General features: G+C 57.3%; 1 protein-coding gene across 1 annotated transcript in view; it reads left to right on the top strand.

The window, feature by feature from the left end:
- IARS1 (isoleucyl-tRNA synthetase 1) overlaps positions 1–5,246 on the top strand; it is a 30,412-nt gene extending 25,166 nt beyond the window's left edge. The window contains exons 29-34 of the mRNA XM_043975129.1: positions 105–281; positions 1,380–1,485; positions 2,137–2,262; positions 3,539–3,679; positions 3,871–4,023; positions 4,938–5,246. Of these exons, the coding sequence (XP_043831064.1) occupies positions 105–281; positions 1,380–1,485; positions 2,137–2,262; positions 3,539–3,679; positions 3,871–4,023; positions 4,938–5,020 (786 nt within the window). The 3' untranslated portion in view covers positions 5,021–5,246. The remainder of the gene's footprint in view (positions 1–104; positions 282–1,379; positions 1,486–2,136; positions 2,263–3,538; positions 3,680–3,870; positions 4,024–4,937) is intronic.
- The last annotated feature ends 11,809 nt before the right edge of the window (positions 5,247–17,055 follow it).

The following is a 17,055-nucleotide window of genomic DNA, read 5'->3' as shown; positions in this document are numbered from 1 at the left end:
AGGGGTGAGTGGCAAGGCGGGAGCCACCAGCTCGGTGGCCGTGTCCATGCACCTTCCGTTCCCGGCTGACGCCCCCGTTCTGGTTTTCGGTTTCTGGTTCAAAGTGCAATCTGGTCCCCACGGATGACATCACCGTGTACTACCAGTCGCCCTCGAAAGGAGACTACCTGGACACCGTCATTCAGAGTCACACGGACTTCATCTTGGCTACCATCAAGGCCCCCCTCCAGCCCTACCCGGTGCCCCCGGCGGGCAGAGTGCTCATTCGAGAAGTGACCCAGGTGAGCGAGTGGGTCTTCTCATCCCAGAGGCTGCCGACTGGCTGGTCTTTGGAGGGCCCCCATCAGGGATGACCGTCAGGCCAAGCATGACGGTCCCTCTGGACTGGGACAGCAGCCCCAAGGTCATGCGGGCCAACAAGGGAGCCCTGGCCAGGCCAGCCTGGGGGGACGTCTCTGTAGAGTTCCCTGTCCATCTCTCTTCTTGGCTCTTTGCTGCTTCATCTAAAAAGGGAAATGACCCCCAGTGGGTGGAGCGAGCCTGCTGGCCGGCAGCACCAGGACCCGCCACGGGGTCTGGGGAACGATACCAAGGCCTGACCTTGGACTCCGCCTCTGGGGAGGCCTGTCATCTGCCGATGCTGAGGCAGCTGGGGCCTGGGAGGCAGCAGCCAGAAGAGGCAGAAATCAGGAGGAGGCCAAGGGCCCCCGGGTGCCTCGGCCTTTTCCTTGGTGATCTGGTCCTGAGATGTGTGACCAGAAGAATGAGGAGGGGTTTGAGTGCAGCCCATTGGAAACAGGTTGAAGGAAGCTTAGGTTGGGGAGAGCCCGGCTCCAGACAGCCGTGTGTCCTTGAGAGGGACTGGACTTGGTCCGCTTGACCCGGGCACTGCAGGGCGGCCGGAAGGGCTAAAGAGGACAGGGAACATTGCATGTCAGCAGGAGCTTGCTGGCGGGCAGAGCTGGCCCAGGGTGGTAGTGGGCTGCTGACGTCTTTTGGCAGGTGCCCTGGCAGGGATCCCCATTAAGTCACGGTTCAAGCCAGTGAAGCCGTCGTGGCCTCTACTCTCTGCCCTCTAGTGTCTGTGCCGGGACACGAGGATTTATGATGTGCTTCCTTTGTGCTGGGCACCGTGCCAAGGGCTAGAGATCCAGAAAGACATTCCCTGCCCTCAGGAAGCTCCCAGTCTAATGGGGGAAGGGGGCCTGGTGGCCACGTTCTCCCCACAGGGGCAGCCCCATGAGAGCCCCACCAGTGGGAGAAGGGAGCAGCGGCAGGGGGATGCCCCAGAGGACCATTCAGGTGCCCACCACAGCCCCTGCAGACCCCCAAGGGCTCCCACGTAGGGGCCAAGACACTAAGCTCCCTGCTGTCTTCAGCTGAAGGGCTCTGACCTGGAAATCACCCTCACGAGAGGCTCATCGCCCCCTGCCCCGGCCTGCGCTTACGTCAACGTGAACGTCTGTGTCAACGGCAAAGAGCGAGGTAAGAGGGAGGGCCAGAGGGCGCAGAACCAAATGCTCGTATTGGGAGACACATGTACCTGTTTCCTTGGGCACTTCTCCTCAGCCCCGCTGCCCACCATGTCAGCCTAACAGGTAGAGCAAAGGAAGCAGCCCTATCTCATCGAGAGGGGGCTTGGGGCTGGGTCAGCCCAACCCCCCCCCGGGCCCTCCCACTCTGTCCTGCTCAGACCTGGCTCAGCGACCTTGGGCAAGCTTTGCTGTCCCCTTCCGTGAGATGAGGAGGGTGGCATCAGCCACCCTGGGCTCCTTCCACCCCAGAAGCCAGACTCTGTGATTTTCCCGAAAGACCCCTCGTCTCCCTTCCTTGCTCACAAGCTTTGTTCCCATCAGGGCTGGCCACGATCCCTGGTCCTCAGGACAGGGCCTCAGTTTGGGCCGACCTTCCCTCCTTGTCCAGCATGGCCCCCAAGTTCCCTCCCAGGGGGCAGCAGGCCCTTCTCTCAGATTTCTCTTTCCCCCGTTTTAGTGATTAGCGTGGTAGGCACTCAGACTGGCGCGTCTGTCTGCAGCCCTCCATCTGTGTCCCCTTTCAGCTGTCTGCCCCTCACGCCACGTGATGAGAAATTCAAGGGGGCGTGGTTCCAACCGTCCGGTTTGGTTTTCCCCTTAGGTGGAGTCCTGCTCCTGGAGAATCCAAAAGGAGATCACCGGCTAGACCTTGCCAAACTCAAGGGCGCCATAGGCAGCATCTTTGACCTTCGCGCCCCAGAGCTGGCCGTTTTCCATGGAAAAACAGGTTTGTGGCTGCAGGTGACGGAGCTCTTGCGGATATTCAGGGCTAACGGGTGGCAGCGAGTCTTTTTAGAGCAGCCCACGTGGCCTGTCTCTCACGGATCGGCTCCCGCGCATCCTGGCGGCCCCCAGACCTGTCCACCAAATGACCATCCGAGCTCCTCCCTCTCACGGTGGGTGCCCCAGAGGCCGGGGCCCTTCCTTTGGATGGAGACCCAGGTCCCCTGTGCCGGGGCCAGTGGCTTTTTAGTCAAGCCAGGCCGAGGCTCCTCTGTGGTTCTTCTCCCTGGGGCAGAGTGAGCCCCCGGGGGCAAGACAGGGAGGGCATTGAAGGAAGAGATGAGCTCCTGGAGAATCCGACTTCCTGATCACAGACAGCTGAATGTCCCAGGACTGGGCACACAGGGGACTGAAGGGGAGCTCCCTGTGCCCCGGTGGACCTTTGTCCCCCTGCTCTCTGGGCCTCAGAGGCCCGTGGCCATCTGAGCCCGGCTTGAAATCCCCACCAAAGCAGCGTGAGGGGAAGGCTCAGGTGGGGGCCTCTTTCTGCAGTCTCTGTTGGCCAGGACAGTCAGGTTCCATCACTGCCTTGGCTGCAGCGTGGAGTCGGGGGTTGCTTCTGAGCCCCCCGGCTCCACTCCCCTGCCAGGGCCCCCCCAGGCCCCCAGAGTGGAGCTGTGCCGTTGGCCGGGCCCGCACGGTGACCCTATGAGTGGGCTGGCTGGGAACCCTCGGAGGCTGAAGGCGACTTTGGGGGCAGATCACCGCGCCCTTCCTCGGTTCCTCAGAAGCTCATCCCCCTCATGCTCCCCTCCCGTGGCCGCAATCATAAAACCTCATCCCTCTTTCCCCTCATTCACTGCAGGCAGGCTGTGTCTTAGGGCACTCTAGTCTGTTGGCATTTACCCACCACCTAAGGGTTCTTGTAAAATGGGAGGATTGGGGGGCCGTCCTCGGCCCTCCGTATGAGGGAGTGGGGGGGGTCACGGGTGCTGTTTGCTCAGCCTACCGGGGCTTGTGCTTCTCAGCTCCTCCGCCCCGCCCTTGGGAGGCCTGCCTTGGCCTTGCCTCAGTCTGGGGCTCATTCGTGCCCTCCTTTGGTCTGTGGGTGTCACCGTGAGTCCTGAGTATCCTTTGCTTTCACCCCATGAAGTACATGTCTCTTACCACTGTGGGCCTGCACTTACTTCCTTTCCTTGGGCCCTGCTCGGGCAGAGCTAATGGGGCCGGGGCTGACCCGGGCCGCCCGCCTGGCTCAGGCCTCTCCCTTCCCCTTTCAGAAGTCGCCAACAAAACGGACTTGTTGAGCCTCAGTGGGAAGACCCTGTGTGTGACGGCGGGATCCCCGCCAGAGGCGGCCCAGAACGCGGCCGTTCTCTGCGGGTTCCTCAATCTGCAGCTCCTGAATGCCAAGCCACAAGGTGTGCGGGAGGGGCGGGGGAGAGGGGTGGTGATGAGCTCTTGCTGGGGGGAGGGAGTGGGCAGCAGTGGGGGGGGGGGGGGGCGGGTGCTGGGCTTGACACCAGGGCCCACAGAGACAGGAGGCAGGGAATGCGAGGGCAGGTCTGGCCCCTCCAGCGTGGCCGGGCTGACGGCGTGGCTTCTTCCCTAGAGTGTCTGGTGGGACAGGTGGGGACGCTGCTCTTGGAGAACCCACTGGGCCAGAAGCCCCTGACTTACCAGGGCCTGCTCCATGAGACGGCCAAGGTGTTTGGCCTGCGCAGCCGGCGGCTCCGGCTCTTTCTGAACGAGTCCCAGACCCAGGGTGAGGACACGCTTTCTCTGACCACCTCTGCTAGGCGGGGTGGGGGTGGGGGGGCACATTACGGGCCACATCGGGCAGCATCTCCTGTGTGGGGGAGAGTTGTCACCCTATTCAGCAGCATAGACGTGTACCCTCACTTGTGAGGGAGGGTCCCTGCTCATTATACTTGTGCCACTGACAAATCACCACGGGCTGTACACGAGCCGCCCCACGTTGGAGCTGGTCACTAGTGGCCCCCTGGCCTAGGAAGGTGGGGGGGCCTTGACCAGGGGTCGCCACTGAACACAGAGTCAGGAAGATCTGAGGTCCGATCCTGGCTCAGACACTCACTAGCTGTGTGACTCTGGGCAGGTCACGACCCCTGCCTCAGTTTCCAAAGCTGTAAGATGGGGGGCCCTCCCAGGGCTGTAAGGATCCCATATTCACAGAGCGCTTGGTAAATTCGTGCTGTCCCTCCCTCAAGATGGTTCCGGGCTGGCTGGCCTCCGAGAACAGAGGCCTTGGGTGGCAGGCCCACGGGTCAACGGGCCACACAAGAAGGGGCCTGTAGCCCAGGCCTGGCAAGGGAAGCTTGCGGCAGCCTAGAAGGACAGGGTTGGGGAGGCCTGAGGAGAGCCAGGAAATCCTGTCGCGGGGACCAGGAGGTGGGGAGACAGGCCTGGAGGAGAGAAGGGACGTCAGAAGTCCTGGGACAGCGAAGGACCCCCGAGCCTGGTTTTACAGAGCGCTGAACTGAGGCCCTTTGAACCCAGGTCTCCTGAGTCCAGAGCCGGTGCCATCTGCCATGCTGCACTCGCCTCTCTGTCTCTTCACTCCTGCAGCATCTGGGAAACACCTGCTGTTTGTGGCGTCGTCCAGGGCGCCGGCAGCCCTTCTGTAGGGAGGGGGCCAGCTGACTGTTCTCTCTCCCCCAGAAATCACGGAAGACATCTCTATGAAGTCGCTCAACATGCAGACGGTGTACGTGGACGTGTTACCTACCACCGCAGACTGCTGACCGCCCCCTTCTGGGTATGGCTCCTGCCCATGGTCACCGGCCAGCCTGAGTGCAAGGACTTGGGCCCCAAACACAGCCTTCCCTCCCCCTCCTGCCGAGCTCACCTCTGACACCTTACCTCCAGCCTCCTGTCGGGCGGTCTGGGGGTGGCCGTCAGCATCCCTGGGGCTGTCACAAGGCAGTTTGGCCAATAAATGTGAAAACCACCCCCGCCCCAAGAAGTCAACCTTGTGTCTTTGGTGATGCTGTGGTTCGGTCAGCCAGTGTGGGTGCTGGGAGAATGAGGGGCCCCAGGAAATGCGGGGCAGGGGCTCTGGAGCCTGCTATGGTACAGAGAGTGGTGGGGCCGGGTCACACCAGGAGGCTGTGGAGCAGGCTGCCCAGCAGGGGTGGGAGCCACCTTCCAAGGCCTTCGAGGCCTGACTGTTCATTGAGAATTGGGGGGGTGGCTGCCTGTCCCCCAAAGCCTTTGAGCTGATGTCCACTGGTTAGGGCAGCTGCAGGGGGGCAAGTGCCCATTCAGGCACAGGTTGGCCAGGGTGCCACCCCCTGTGCCACGCCTTCCGTCTGGCACCCCTGCGGAGCAGGCATCATGGGCCTTGCGCTCAGGTTGGGGATCCCAGTGCCTGCCTTCAGAGAGCTAGGCTAAGAGGAGAGGCCACCAACAGAAATGGGAGGGCTGGGATTCCTGAGGGGGCAGAGCCGGGCATGGTCTACCGCCTTCCCTGCCCCACCATGAAAGGAAGGCCCCAGAGGACCTCACCCAGGGTGAGGCAACAGCTCAAGTTTGGTTCTGAAGTCTGGGAAGGCGGGAGCATACCGAGAGGGAAGTTTCCATTTTACAGACAAGGAAACTGAGGCAAATAGGGTGGAGTGACTTGCCCAGGGTCACACAGCTAGGAAGTGTCTGAGGTGAGATTTGAGCTCACAAGAAGAGTCCTGACTCCAGGCCCTGCGCTCTGCTTTTTGGCACCATCTGGCACGCCAGCACTCCCACCCCGGCCACCTGGAGACTCTCGAACCTGCCCCCGCTTCAATAGGAAACCAATGGGGAATTCCAGTAGAAATCAGTCAGACTAGCTTTTGCGGAGCCTGGGGCGGGAACCTAAGAACAAAAACCTGCTTTTTTTTCACCAAGAAAACTTTATTTGGCCCCAGACTCCCCGGGTGAGGCCCTTGTGCCCCTCAGGGCTCCCGGCTCTAGGTGGGCTACTCTGAAAAGCCCGCAGAGCCCCGCGGCCCTCCTTTAGAGACCTTCCTGTCCCCTCCCCCTCTCCGGGCCTGTGTGCTTGTCTGTGACTCTGACATCCTGGCCAGAGGAGGGATGAGGAATGAGACAGACGGATGGCCAGACAGTGCTTCCTCACAGCCAGAGCCGTCCTGGAGAGTTGGTCTCAGGGGCTGGGGAGCCCCCAGCCCCTTGTCAGGGAGGCCACAGAGAGGATTCTTGGTCAGGCCTCTCCAGCCCCAACAGCCTGGGTGCTGTGGGATCCCCTCATCCTTAGACCCCACCCTGTGGGGGGCTTCAGGTGGGCCTGTAGAGTCCTAGTCTCCTGGCAGCCTCGGACACCCGGGGGGCTTTTCTCTTTGGGAAAGGGTAGTAGTCCCCGCCCCGGGGACCCACAGGGGCTGGGGTGACCGCGGGTCGAGAAGGCTCTTGGGGGTCCTGACTGGGCGGCACCTGCCCGTTGGTGCCTTCCTGCGTGGGCATTCGTGGGTCCGAGGCAGGCTGCCCAGCCTTTGGAAGAGACGGCGCCGCCCAGCAGGTGGAGTGGCGCAGACGGTGGATGGCCAGGTGGGTCCGCCAGGGGTCCTGGATGCTCTCCCTGCCCACCATGTCCAGCCTCACACTGGCCTCCAGGCCTCTCTGTGAGGGGGCTTGCCTTTCCTGCTGGTTACTGCCCCCAGCACGGGCCCCGGACTCCCCTGCGGCACAGCTGTTCTCATCTGGGGAAGGAACAAGAAACTGGGTTAATTTGGGGAGCCCCCTCACAGGACCTGAGCAAAAGGAACCTCACATCACATGGTCCAGCCTTCTTTACAGAGGAGGAAACAGGCTGAATCACTCACCTGATGTCACATGGGCACTAACCTTCCAAGGGAGATTTGAACCCAGGTCCCTCAGACCCCAGAGTCGGGACTCATCCCACTGGATTATCCGAGGGTCTTCCTTGGTATCTCAGGGGTGTGTGTTTTGGGGAGGGGTTCTGAGCTCGGGACCCCCATGTCAAGGTATCGCGCTGGGGCCGTTTCTTCTCACCCCGCCAGTGAGCCTTTCCCCAGAGCGCCCGGGGGCTCCAGGCCTTGGCCTCAGCCCCACTGGTCAGTTCCAGCCTCCCTGGGGCCCATTGTGGGCTCTAGGGCCCACGGGCTGAGGTGTCTGAGGTCTCTCTGGTGGCCTCTAAGAGCCTGCGATGATCCCCTGCCTCCCCGGGAGGAGGAATGCCTCTCACCTGGGGGCGGAGGGGGGGGGGGGGCTTCCCAGCTGCCTGGTCTGGCTAGAATTGACTTGGCCAGGTTTGGAGAGGCCGCCAGCCCCGAGCCTTGCCACACACGCAGGTGTCAGGTCGCGGAAAGAGCACTGGCTTCAGATCCCGGAGCTGAGTTAGAATCCTGCATGACACTTGTGGCTTTTATGGCTTTAGGTGAGGCAAGGGATCTCTCATCTGTAAAAGGAGAGGGCTGGGCTCAGTGCCCTCTGGGGTCCTTCCTGCTTCTTAGTCTGTGCTGCTCCGATTCATTTTCTGCTGGGAGGGGACAAGTCCCGGTGCACAGGGCCTGGGCATCTGCCGCTGCCAACTCTCCCCGTCATAATGCCCCTGGACATGCTGGGAGTGATCCAGTCCATGCACACTTAAGCACTGACTGCGTGTGCGAGGTGCTGGTGGGACAGGAGGGGAGTGGCCAGCAGGCCCCGCCCCTCTCAGGGCTTGCTCTCTGCTAGCCTCAGAGGCTCCTGGCCTGGGGAGAGCCCTGGACCCCTCCTCCTTCCTGAATTCCCAGACAAAAGAGCTGGTGGCTTCCTGCAGCCCCTTGGACCCTGGGAGGAGCCCTCCCCATGCCCAGCCCGGTTGGACCGGCTTAGCCTCCGTGGGCTAAGGGTCCACCCGCTCCTGCCGCCATCGGACCCAGAGATGCCTGGGTCAGAGGCCTCTCTCAGGCCAGGCTGGCCAGGGCGCTGACCGGAAGCCCATAGTTGTCTGCACTGCGCCAGGCTGTGAGTACCCTCCAGCCTCCTTTTCTCAGCGATGGAAACCACCTGGTGGATAAGCATTGATAGAGCACCTGCTGTATGCCAGGCACCAGGCTAAGCACCTTCCCAGCATCTCATTCGAGATACACAGAAGGTAAATGGGAGGTAACCTGGGAGGCGAGGGAGGTGTTAAGGGAATGAGGAACGACTCTGACTCTAAAGAGCTTCCACTGGACCATAAAAATGTAACTGTCGTGTCTTAAACTGCCTGTCCTGAAATCGTGGCTTATTGTCTGCCAGTGGAAGACAGGGCACGCCCTAAAATGATCATGAGAAGTGCTCAGGAGCCGATGAAAGATCTTTGTACAAAATGACCACGGAAGGGGAGCAGTTAGGTGGCGCAGTGGATAGAGCACCGGCCCTGGATTCAGGAGGACCTGAGTTCAAATCCAGCCTCAGACACTTGACATTTACTAGCTGTGTGACCCTGGGCAAGTCACTTAACCCTCATTGCCCTGCAAACCCCCGCCCAAAACAAAAAATAAAATAAAATGAGCCGGAAGGTTATTTTGGCAAACCTGTTTTCATTTACATGAAAGAGCACATTCCTGTCTTAGCAGCCCTCACCAGGCTGGCATCTGTGCATTCAGGTAGACGGGTATTTGGGGGTGTAGCTGGGAGGGCAGGCTATGCAGTCACACCAGTGATAGAGATGCTGGGAGTCAAAGGCAGCTCATGGGGCCCTCACTGCTGCTCTCAATCTCAGCATCCCTCATCGGCCCCCTCTTCTGCTTTTCCAAACTTCCCCCCTGCCCCCCACCTTCCTCATTACTGTCGAAGGTACCCCCAGCCTCCCAGGCCCTTGGGGTCACCACCTAGGGGTCACCCTGGGCTCTTCACTATTTCTCACTCCGTCTCTAAGGTTCCAAGGCCTGCAAATTTCTCCAGTGATATCTTCTGAACGCACCCCCCTCCTACCCTCTGACTGCCCCACCCTGCTGCAGGACCTCAGCCCCCCTTCTTGGGTCATAGCAGTTGGGGGTCTGCCTGCCTCCAGCTTTGCCCCACTCCAGCTTATCCTCCACTCACACTGAAGGCATTATCCTAAAGCTCAGGTTCAACCAGGTCACCCCCTCTACTCAGAACGGGGCTCCCCACCGCCTCCCTCAATAATAACGGGGCTCCCTAGTCCTCCAGGGTCACATGCAAAGCCCCCACCTCAGCCTTGCGCCTCTCTCCCCAGCAGATGCTCCTCCGTCCAGGGACGAGCGAGACAAGATGCCACCTCCTGACTGGGGGAATTTTCTCTGGCTTCCTACTGACCTCCCGGGCTTCCCGCAGGCCCCAAGAGAGTCCCGTCTTTTGCTGCTCAGTCATTGAAATAGAGTTCGGCTCTCTGTGGCCCCATTTGGGGTTTTCTCGGCAGAAATACCGGAGCGGTTTGGCCATTTCCTTCTCCAGCTCATTTTACAGATGAGGGAACTGAGGCAAACAGGGTCAAGTGACTTGCCCAGGGTCACCAGCTAGGAAGTGTCTAAGGCTAGATTTGCACTCAGGTCTTCTTGACTCCAGGCCCAGCGTTCTATCCAGCATCCCCAGCTGCCCCATGTAAATGCATGCTATAATAATAATTATCGTCATTATTATTCAGTATCTACTACCTCTGGCTGCTGGGTGCATCGTCCCCCTGGCTCAGGCCCTGAGGCCCCAGGTGCGGAGGTGCCAGTTGTCCAATTGTTTCTGGCCCGCCAGTGCCCCCGCATTGCCCACCGTCCCTGGCTGTGATCAGAGACAAGGCAGAAACACCCAGGGCACTGGGGATGGGGGTGGGGGAACCTTCTCCTTCTGGGTCCCAGGCCATCTTCAGGCCATGGCCCGGCCTGCCTGGGACGTGGCTAGCTTCTCATCCACGCTATGGTGCACGCCTCTTGTGCCCTAACCAAGAGCAGCCCAGTCCTGGAGGCAGCGTGCCCGTGCCTGACCGGCCTGGCCAGAGATGCCTGCTAGACCAAGCCAGCTCTCAGCAAGTCCTCCATGGGCCTGCCGTGGGCTCCAAGGTATGCAGCTGAACAGATGCCAGCCTGGAACTCCGGGGAGCAAACTCCCAACATCTGCTCTGCCCTAACAAAGCAGCGGATGCCAGGGGCGGAGGAGAGCCCGGATCTAGACTGGGGGGAGGGCAGTTCCCTCCGCGTGGCCCCCCTGCTGAGCCCGGCCCCTCTGCCACTTCAGATCTGACCTTGGACCCTGAGTGCCAACAAGGAGACCCCATCAACCAGCCCTGCGACCCCCTCTTCCCCCATGGGGGCCATGGCCTCCCCCAGGGAGCAGGGACTCTCCCCCTCTCCTGGCCGGGTTGTACCTGATGTGGAGAGGCTGGTGGAGGGGGACCGCAGCCTCTGCTTCTGTGCCAACCTCTGGTGCCCCTGAAGAAAGCCCCTGCTCATGCTCCCTGAGGGCCGAGGGAGCAGCCACTTCCAGGTGCAGCGGGAGGGGGGGGGGCGGAGCCTGGGTGTGTCCCTTCATTGTTTGCCAAGAGAAAAACAAACCCAGGTGGGGCCAGGGAGCCTGGTAGTCCTACCTGGGGGGCGGGGGCGCCATTCACAAGCCGCTCCCCAGGGGCCCTGGATGGGGCCTGTACTGCAGGCTCACGTCCTGGAAAAGGGGCCAAGAGAGCAATAGCCCTGCCAGGTGAGACCCAGGGGCTGGGGGCTGGTCCTCCCAGGTGTTTTCAAGGGACAGAACACCGAACAGGGAGCCCTGGGATGAGCCCTTTCCTTATTACAGAGGACAGCTCTTGGGGGTTGGAGATGAGAGCTGCCGGGTTTGCAGCTAATAGGTTAGGGTGTGTGTCCGGGCAGAGCCCCAAGCAAGGAGGCCACAGACCTGTGCTGGACGTCTGATTCCAGCCCAACGTCTGTCCTTGCTCCCTCCCTCCCACCCTCCCTCCCTCCTCCCTCCTTCCTTCCTTCCTTCCTTCCTTCCTTCCTTCCTTCCTTCCTTCCTTCCTTCCTTCCTTCCTTCCTTCCTTCCTTCCTTCCTTCCTTCCTTCCTCCTTCCTTCCTCCCTCCTTTCCTTCCTCCCTCCCTCCCTCCCTCCCTTCCTCCCTCCCTTCCTTCCTCCTTCCTTCCTTCCTTCCTTCCTTCCTTCCTTCCTTCCTTCCTTCCTTCCTTCCTTCCTTCCTTCCTTCCTTCCTTCCTTCCTTCCTTCCTTCCTTCCTTCCTTCCTTCCTTCCTTCCTTCCTTCCTTCCTTCCCTCCCTCCCTCCCTCCCTCCTCCCTCCCTGTCTCCCTCCTCCCTCCCTCTCTCCCCTCTGGACTTCAGTGTCCTCAGGTGTACAATGAGCAGGTTGGACTAGGTGGCCTGGAGCAGGGGTGGGAGTCATTCCCTTCCAGCCTTAGACCCTTTGTCCTTGGTGGGGGATGGGTCACTTGAGCTGTCCATCCCCTTTCTGAAGAAGAAGAAGGTTCTGGAAGCTCTAGGCCTTTTTTTTGGGGGGGGGTTGTTGTTGTTTTGTTTTTCTGAGGGGCAATGAGGGTTAAGTGACTTGCCCAGGGTCACACAGCTAGTAAGTGTCAAGTGTCTGAGGTCAAATTTGAACTCAGGTCCTGAATCCAGGGCCGGGGCTTTATCCACTGCGCCACCTAGCTGTCCCCCTTTAGGCCTCTTTGCACATGTGTGCAGTGGAGATCTCTCAGCTCTGGAATTTTCTCAGGCTCACTGTTTGTGCTAGACCCCAGCTGGGGAGAGCTTGGTGGAGAGTGAGCACCAGAGCCCCCCCTTCCCCCCGCCCCAGGAATCCTGCCTGGGTCCTGCATAAGCCTGGGCACCAAGAATCCCAGGGCCCAGCTGGAAGGGCCTGAGGGAGGAGGGAGGAAGGGGAGGAGGCAGGGAAAGAGCCCATTGAGATGTCGGGGACCGTGGGAGGAGGAGGAGGCCCAGACCAAGGTAGAGGAACTTCTGCCCCAGTCCCCCGAACCCCAACCCCATCCAGCCCTTCTGAGGGCCTCGGGGAGGTTCTCACACTACAGTCTCAGGGCCCAGATCGGCTTCCTCGGGGGCACAAGCAGGACTTCCCGCTCCTCCAAGTAGACACCTAGTGAGTGGAATGCTGTCGAGCCCCACCTGCTCCCACCTCTGCCGGCCACACCCTTCCCCATAGTTGGGCCAGGCCAGAGAAGCCTCCTGTTTTCTGCTCCTGGTGAGGGGAAGAGTGAGCCCCTTTGGCTTTCTCCTCCAGCCCTGCTCCGAGAGGCAGAAAGCACAGGAGAATGGCCAGTGGTCTCCCAGCTCCTTCCAGAGGTTCCTGGAGCCTCAGTCATCCTCAGGCTAAGCCCCTGCCAGCGGACACAGATGGATGCGCCAGTCCATGCCCTTCATCAGTGTCTCCACCGCGCTGTTGGGGACGGGCTTGCCTACACTGGTCAGAGCCTCCCTTGCTCAATTCCCGGGTGGAAAACCTTTGCTGAATTGTCTGTGCCCCCGGGGAGGAGGTTCTTTGTTTCTCTCCCCCTTCCCAGCCCATACTTGACCCTGCTACATTAATTCAGGCCCCCATCAATGCTTGTAATCAGCCCCTTCCTCTGGGCCCGTGCTCTAGGCTGGCCAGCTCATGAGAGCAGACCCCAAAGGATGGGGGTCAGGGTCACAGCTTGATCCCAGCCCAGGGACACACCCACCCCACACCCTTAAGAACCCCTCGCCCAGGAGGCTAGGAGGGACTCAGCAGAGAGGAAGGGGGGTGAGCCACCAGAATCCTTTTCTGGCTCACACCAGAATTGTCCCAGTCACCCCCACTGGGCTGACCCAGATGCAGGGGTGCTGCCGAGTAGGCACACTGCAGTGAATGCTTAGTAACAAGAGTCAGGAGAAGATGAGAGCCTGCTGCATGGGGCACCTGCCTAGAGCTGACCCTGCATTCCTGGGGGCTAAGGGGTTAACTGGGCTAGGAAGACTGGCTGGGAATCAGGGCCATCAGCCTTGGCCAGGAAGAGCTGCCAGTCTTGTCCTCTGGGACAAGGAGTGAGCACCAGCAGGACCGGGGCCCAGCCCTCCTGGGGCAGCTGCCCTATGGTCAGTAGCCACGGGAGCTGGCCAAGGTGGCTCACTTGCCCATCTGAAGGTGGCCCTCTCTTGTGGGCAGCAGCCCCAGATCCTGGGATCAAAGAGGCTTTTGGCCTCTCCCTCTCCATCACCATCATGCCTGTGGTCCTGGCTCTTCTACTCTCTTCCTTATTGGAATTACAACCTCAGGAATGGATTGGGGGTCCCATACGGTTCCCTCCAGCACCCAACAAAACACCCTCTGACAGAGGATTCCCCTTCCACTCCCAGCCTGACCCTGTCTTTCTACAGTCTTTTGTGCACTTTGGGAGGTCAATCTCTAGCTACGTAAATATGTTTAGTTATTTGGAATGAGATTTTTTTTTGGTCCCTTGGATTCCATTATTATTATAAAGAAATGAAGTTGATTTTTGAAGTTTGTTTTGTAGCCTGTAATTTAGCTGAAGCCACTGTCTTGATTAGTGTTTTTCCTGATTCCCTCAGATTTTCCAAGGGTCAGAAAATAGGGATATTTGATCTCCACTTTACCTAATTTCTTTTTTCTTGTCTTATTGCTGTTGCCAGCATTTCCAGAACTATATCAAATAATAGCAGGGAGAGTAGACACCCTTGCTTTCCTCCTGTATTTATGGAAAAGGTTATAATGTGTTTCCATTGTGTATGATGCTTGCTTTTGTCTTTGGGCAGGTGCTTTTTTATGATATTGAAAAGGGTTCCCTTCGTGCCTACATTTTGTAACCTAGATTTTTAGCATAAATGGATGCTGTACTTTGTTCAAGGCCTTTTCTGCATCTGTTCAGACAATTGTGTGTTTGGGGATATTTTTGTTTTTAAATATGATTAATTATGCTGCTTGTTTACCTCATGTTGAACAACCCTTGTATCTCTGGTATAAATCCTATTTGATCATAATGAATGATTCCTTGGATAAATCACTCAAGGCTGTTTGACAGAATTTTATTTAAATTTTTTGAATTGATATTCATTAGTGATATCAGTCTATAATTCTCCCATTTTTAGAAATCTTTCCCTCATTCAGGTAGCAGGTCTATATTTGTCTCATAAAAGGATTTTGGTGCCTTTCCCCCTCATTTTCTAAAGATAATCTAGTTCTTTCAAACTAGGATAGATTCTCTGAGGAATCCATCAAGACCAGAAGTTCTTCCACCAGCACATTTAGTATTTCCTTTACATCTGGATCTATTTCCTTTTCTGTGATGAGATAAATAAAATAAAAAGATCTCTGTTTGGTCTTCCCTTGGTTTGACTATTTTGCATTTTTGGAGGTATTATCCCATTTCTTCTATGTTCTCAGTTTTGTTAGCACAAACTGTGTAGACTAGGTTCTGAATATGCTTTTTGCTTCTGGTTTTGTTGTGATTTTGCCTTTGCTAGTTTATTGATTTGATATCCTGACCTTCTTTTTAAACAGATTGGCTAAAGGCTTATTGATTTTATTAGTCTTTTCAAAGAACCAGCTTTTAATTTTATTTATTATTTTTACAGGGTTGGGTATTTTTTGTTTCCAGTTTATTTCTCCCCTAATTTTTTATTATCTTCTCTTTAGCTGCATCCTAGAAATGCTGGTGTTGTTTCATACCTACAATTTTCTTTTTCACATAATTATTCATTGTTTTTATGATTTATTCTTTGACCTATTCATTATTGAGGATTTTATCACTAAATCTCCATCTTTGGGTCTTTGTGTGCACTTCCTGAACCAATGTCTGTTTTTATTGTGTCGTGGTCTGTAATGAATCTATTTACTTGCTTATTTGTCCTTTTTGCATTTGTTTACATCATCTCTAAACCTAATATACGGTCAGTGTTTGTAAAAATTTTTGTGCTGAGAAATACACATCTTCTCTTGCAGTTCCGTTTAGAGATGCCCACAAGTAGTTCAGCTCTAGTTTCTCCACCAGTTTGTTCCCTCCTCTGCTCTGACCACTGATCTCCCAATTAAAATCCCACCTGCTACAGGAGCCTCCCCCCAACCCTTGCTAATCCCAGTGTCTTCCCTCTGCTAATCATTTCCTTCTCAGCCTGTCCATAAGTTGTTTTGTACAGATTTCTTTGCACATCGTCTGCCCCATTAGATTGTAAGCTCCTTGAAGGCAGGGACTGTCTTTTGCCACTTTTGGTATCCCCAGAACTTAGCATAATGCCTGGCATATACTAGGTGCCTAATATGAGTTTGTTGCCCAACTCAACAAACCGTCATGAGATTCCTCCTGTGTTTGAAAGGCTCCCTCAGCCCTCTCCCGAGGACCCCTAGATCTGCTGCAGGAGCCGGGAGCCGGGAGCCAGGTCAAAACAAGAAGACGTTTATTGAACCATCTACAGAAGCAGGACACCAGAGAGCCCCGCAACACTGCGGGTGAGCAGAGCTCATCCAGGACGTTGTAGCGGAACCCAAGACTTTGACATCAACACAGACAAGGGACCCCACCCCCACCCAGGCCCCCCAGCCAGGGGACCAAAGCTGGATCCCCAAAATGACCCTGACCCTCATGGAAATCCAAACACAGCAAGACAGATATCCACTGGACAGGACGGACAGACATTGCAGGAGCTCTGATACATGGGGGATGCAGGGGTAGGGAAAGAGAGTGAGGCAAGGGGTCCCCCCACAGGCCCTATGACATTCCCCAGAAGGTACCTTCTCACCCCGGCTATGGTCTGGGGTGACTGCAGGAGTGTCCTCATCCTTCCCCTGGGGGAGCCCCTCATGGGGGTGGGCTGTGGGAATGTCCTCCCCCTCCCCCAGATATAGAAGTAAGAAGTTATTCACAAAGATCAGCATGGAGAGCTTACCCCAAGAATCTCCACCCAGGCCCCCACACTCCTTCTGCCCTCCCAATTGCCTCTCCCCAGTCAGCCTGGGGTTCCATGGCTGAGGCACTTCCCCATGATAGATCCTTCCAGACCTCAGCCATGGATGGTGGGGGTGCGGAAGGCTGGTCCTGGGCTCTTAAAGATGCCACCCCGCCCCCAGGCCCAGCAAAAGACTAAAGTTAGGCTGGAGTGAGGAGCACAATGTTCTGGCCCCCGACTGCTCGGCATTTAGTTCCCTGGGTCCTCGAACAAGCCCGTGAGCTATCAGGGTGGGTTTTTCTCCAAGTCCATTTTACAGATAAGAAGACTGAAGCTCAGAGAGCTTGGTTAAGTGACTCATTCAAAGTCCAGCTGGTTGGTTAGTGGTGGAGGCAGATCCAGACAGCCCACGGCCTCTTGTTCATCATGGCTAAGGCCGAGGAGCTGGGGCTCCGAGGAACCAGGTTCCATTCTGAGGATGAGCACAAGCTGGTGGGTGGCAGCGGGGCAGGGCCCCCAGAAGAAGGGAGCTGATGCTCCAGTCCTGGCTGGTCCTACTGTGTGCTGGACCACTCTCTTCCCAGCCCCCTCCAGCTCCTTTCTCATCCTCAAGATCAAGCCTGCTGGTGCCCATGGGAGTCATACAGGGTCCTGAGGTGATCCCCTGCAAAAAATGGGGCCAGGCATTATCCTAGTGAGGAAACAGTCTGTGCCATCCAGGGGTTGGGATTCTCCTTGGCAATGCAGGTCAGAGGCAGTGCTCTGAGGCTCAGAAAGGTTGGGTGACTTCTCCAGGACCACACAGCAGCCAAGGATCAGAGGTGAGATCTGAACATGAATTTTCTTTTTTTGTTTTGTTTTTCTGGGGGGCAATGAGGGTTAAGTGACTTGCCCAGGGTCACACAACAGTTAGTCAGTGTCAAGTGTCTGAGGCCGGATTTGAACTCAGGTCCTCCTGAATCCAG

Source organism: Dromiciops gliroides, chromosome 1, assembly GCF_019393635.1.
Source record: "Dromiciops gliroides isolate mDroGli1 chromosome 1, mDroGli1.pri, whole genome shotgun sequence".
In the NCBI taxonomy this organism is placed as follows: domain Eukaryota; kingdom Metazoa; phylum Chordata; class Mammalia; order Microbiotheria; family Microbiotheriidae; genus Dromiciops; species Dromiciops gliroides.
Note: the sequence above shows the minus strand (reverse complement) of the source record. Positions and strands in the feature narration are given on the sequence as shown.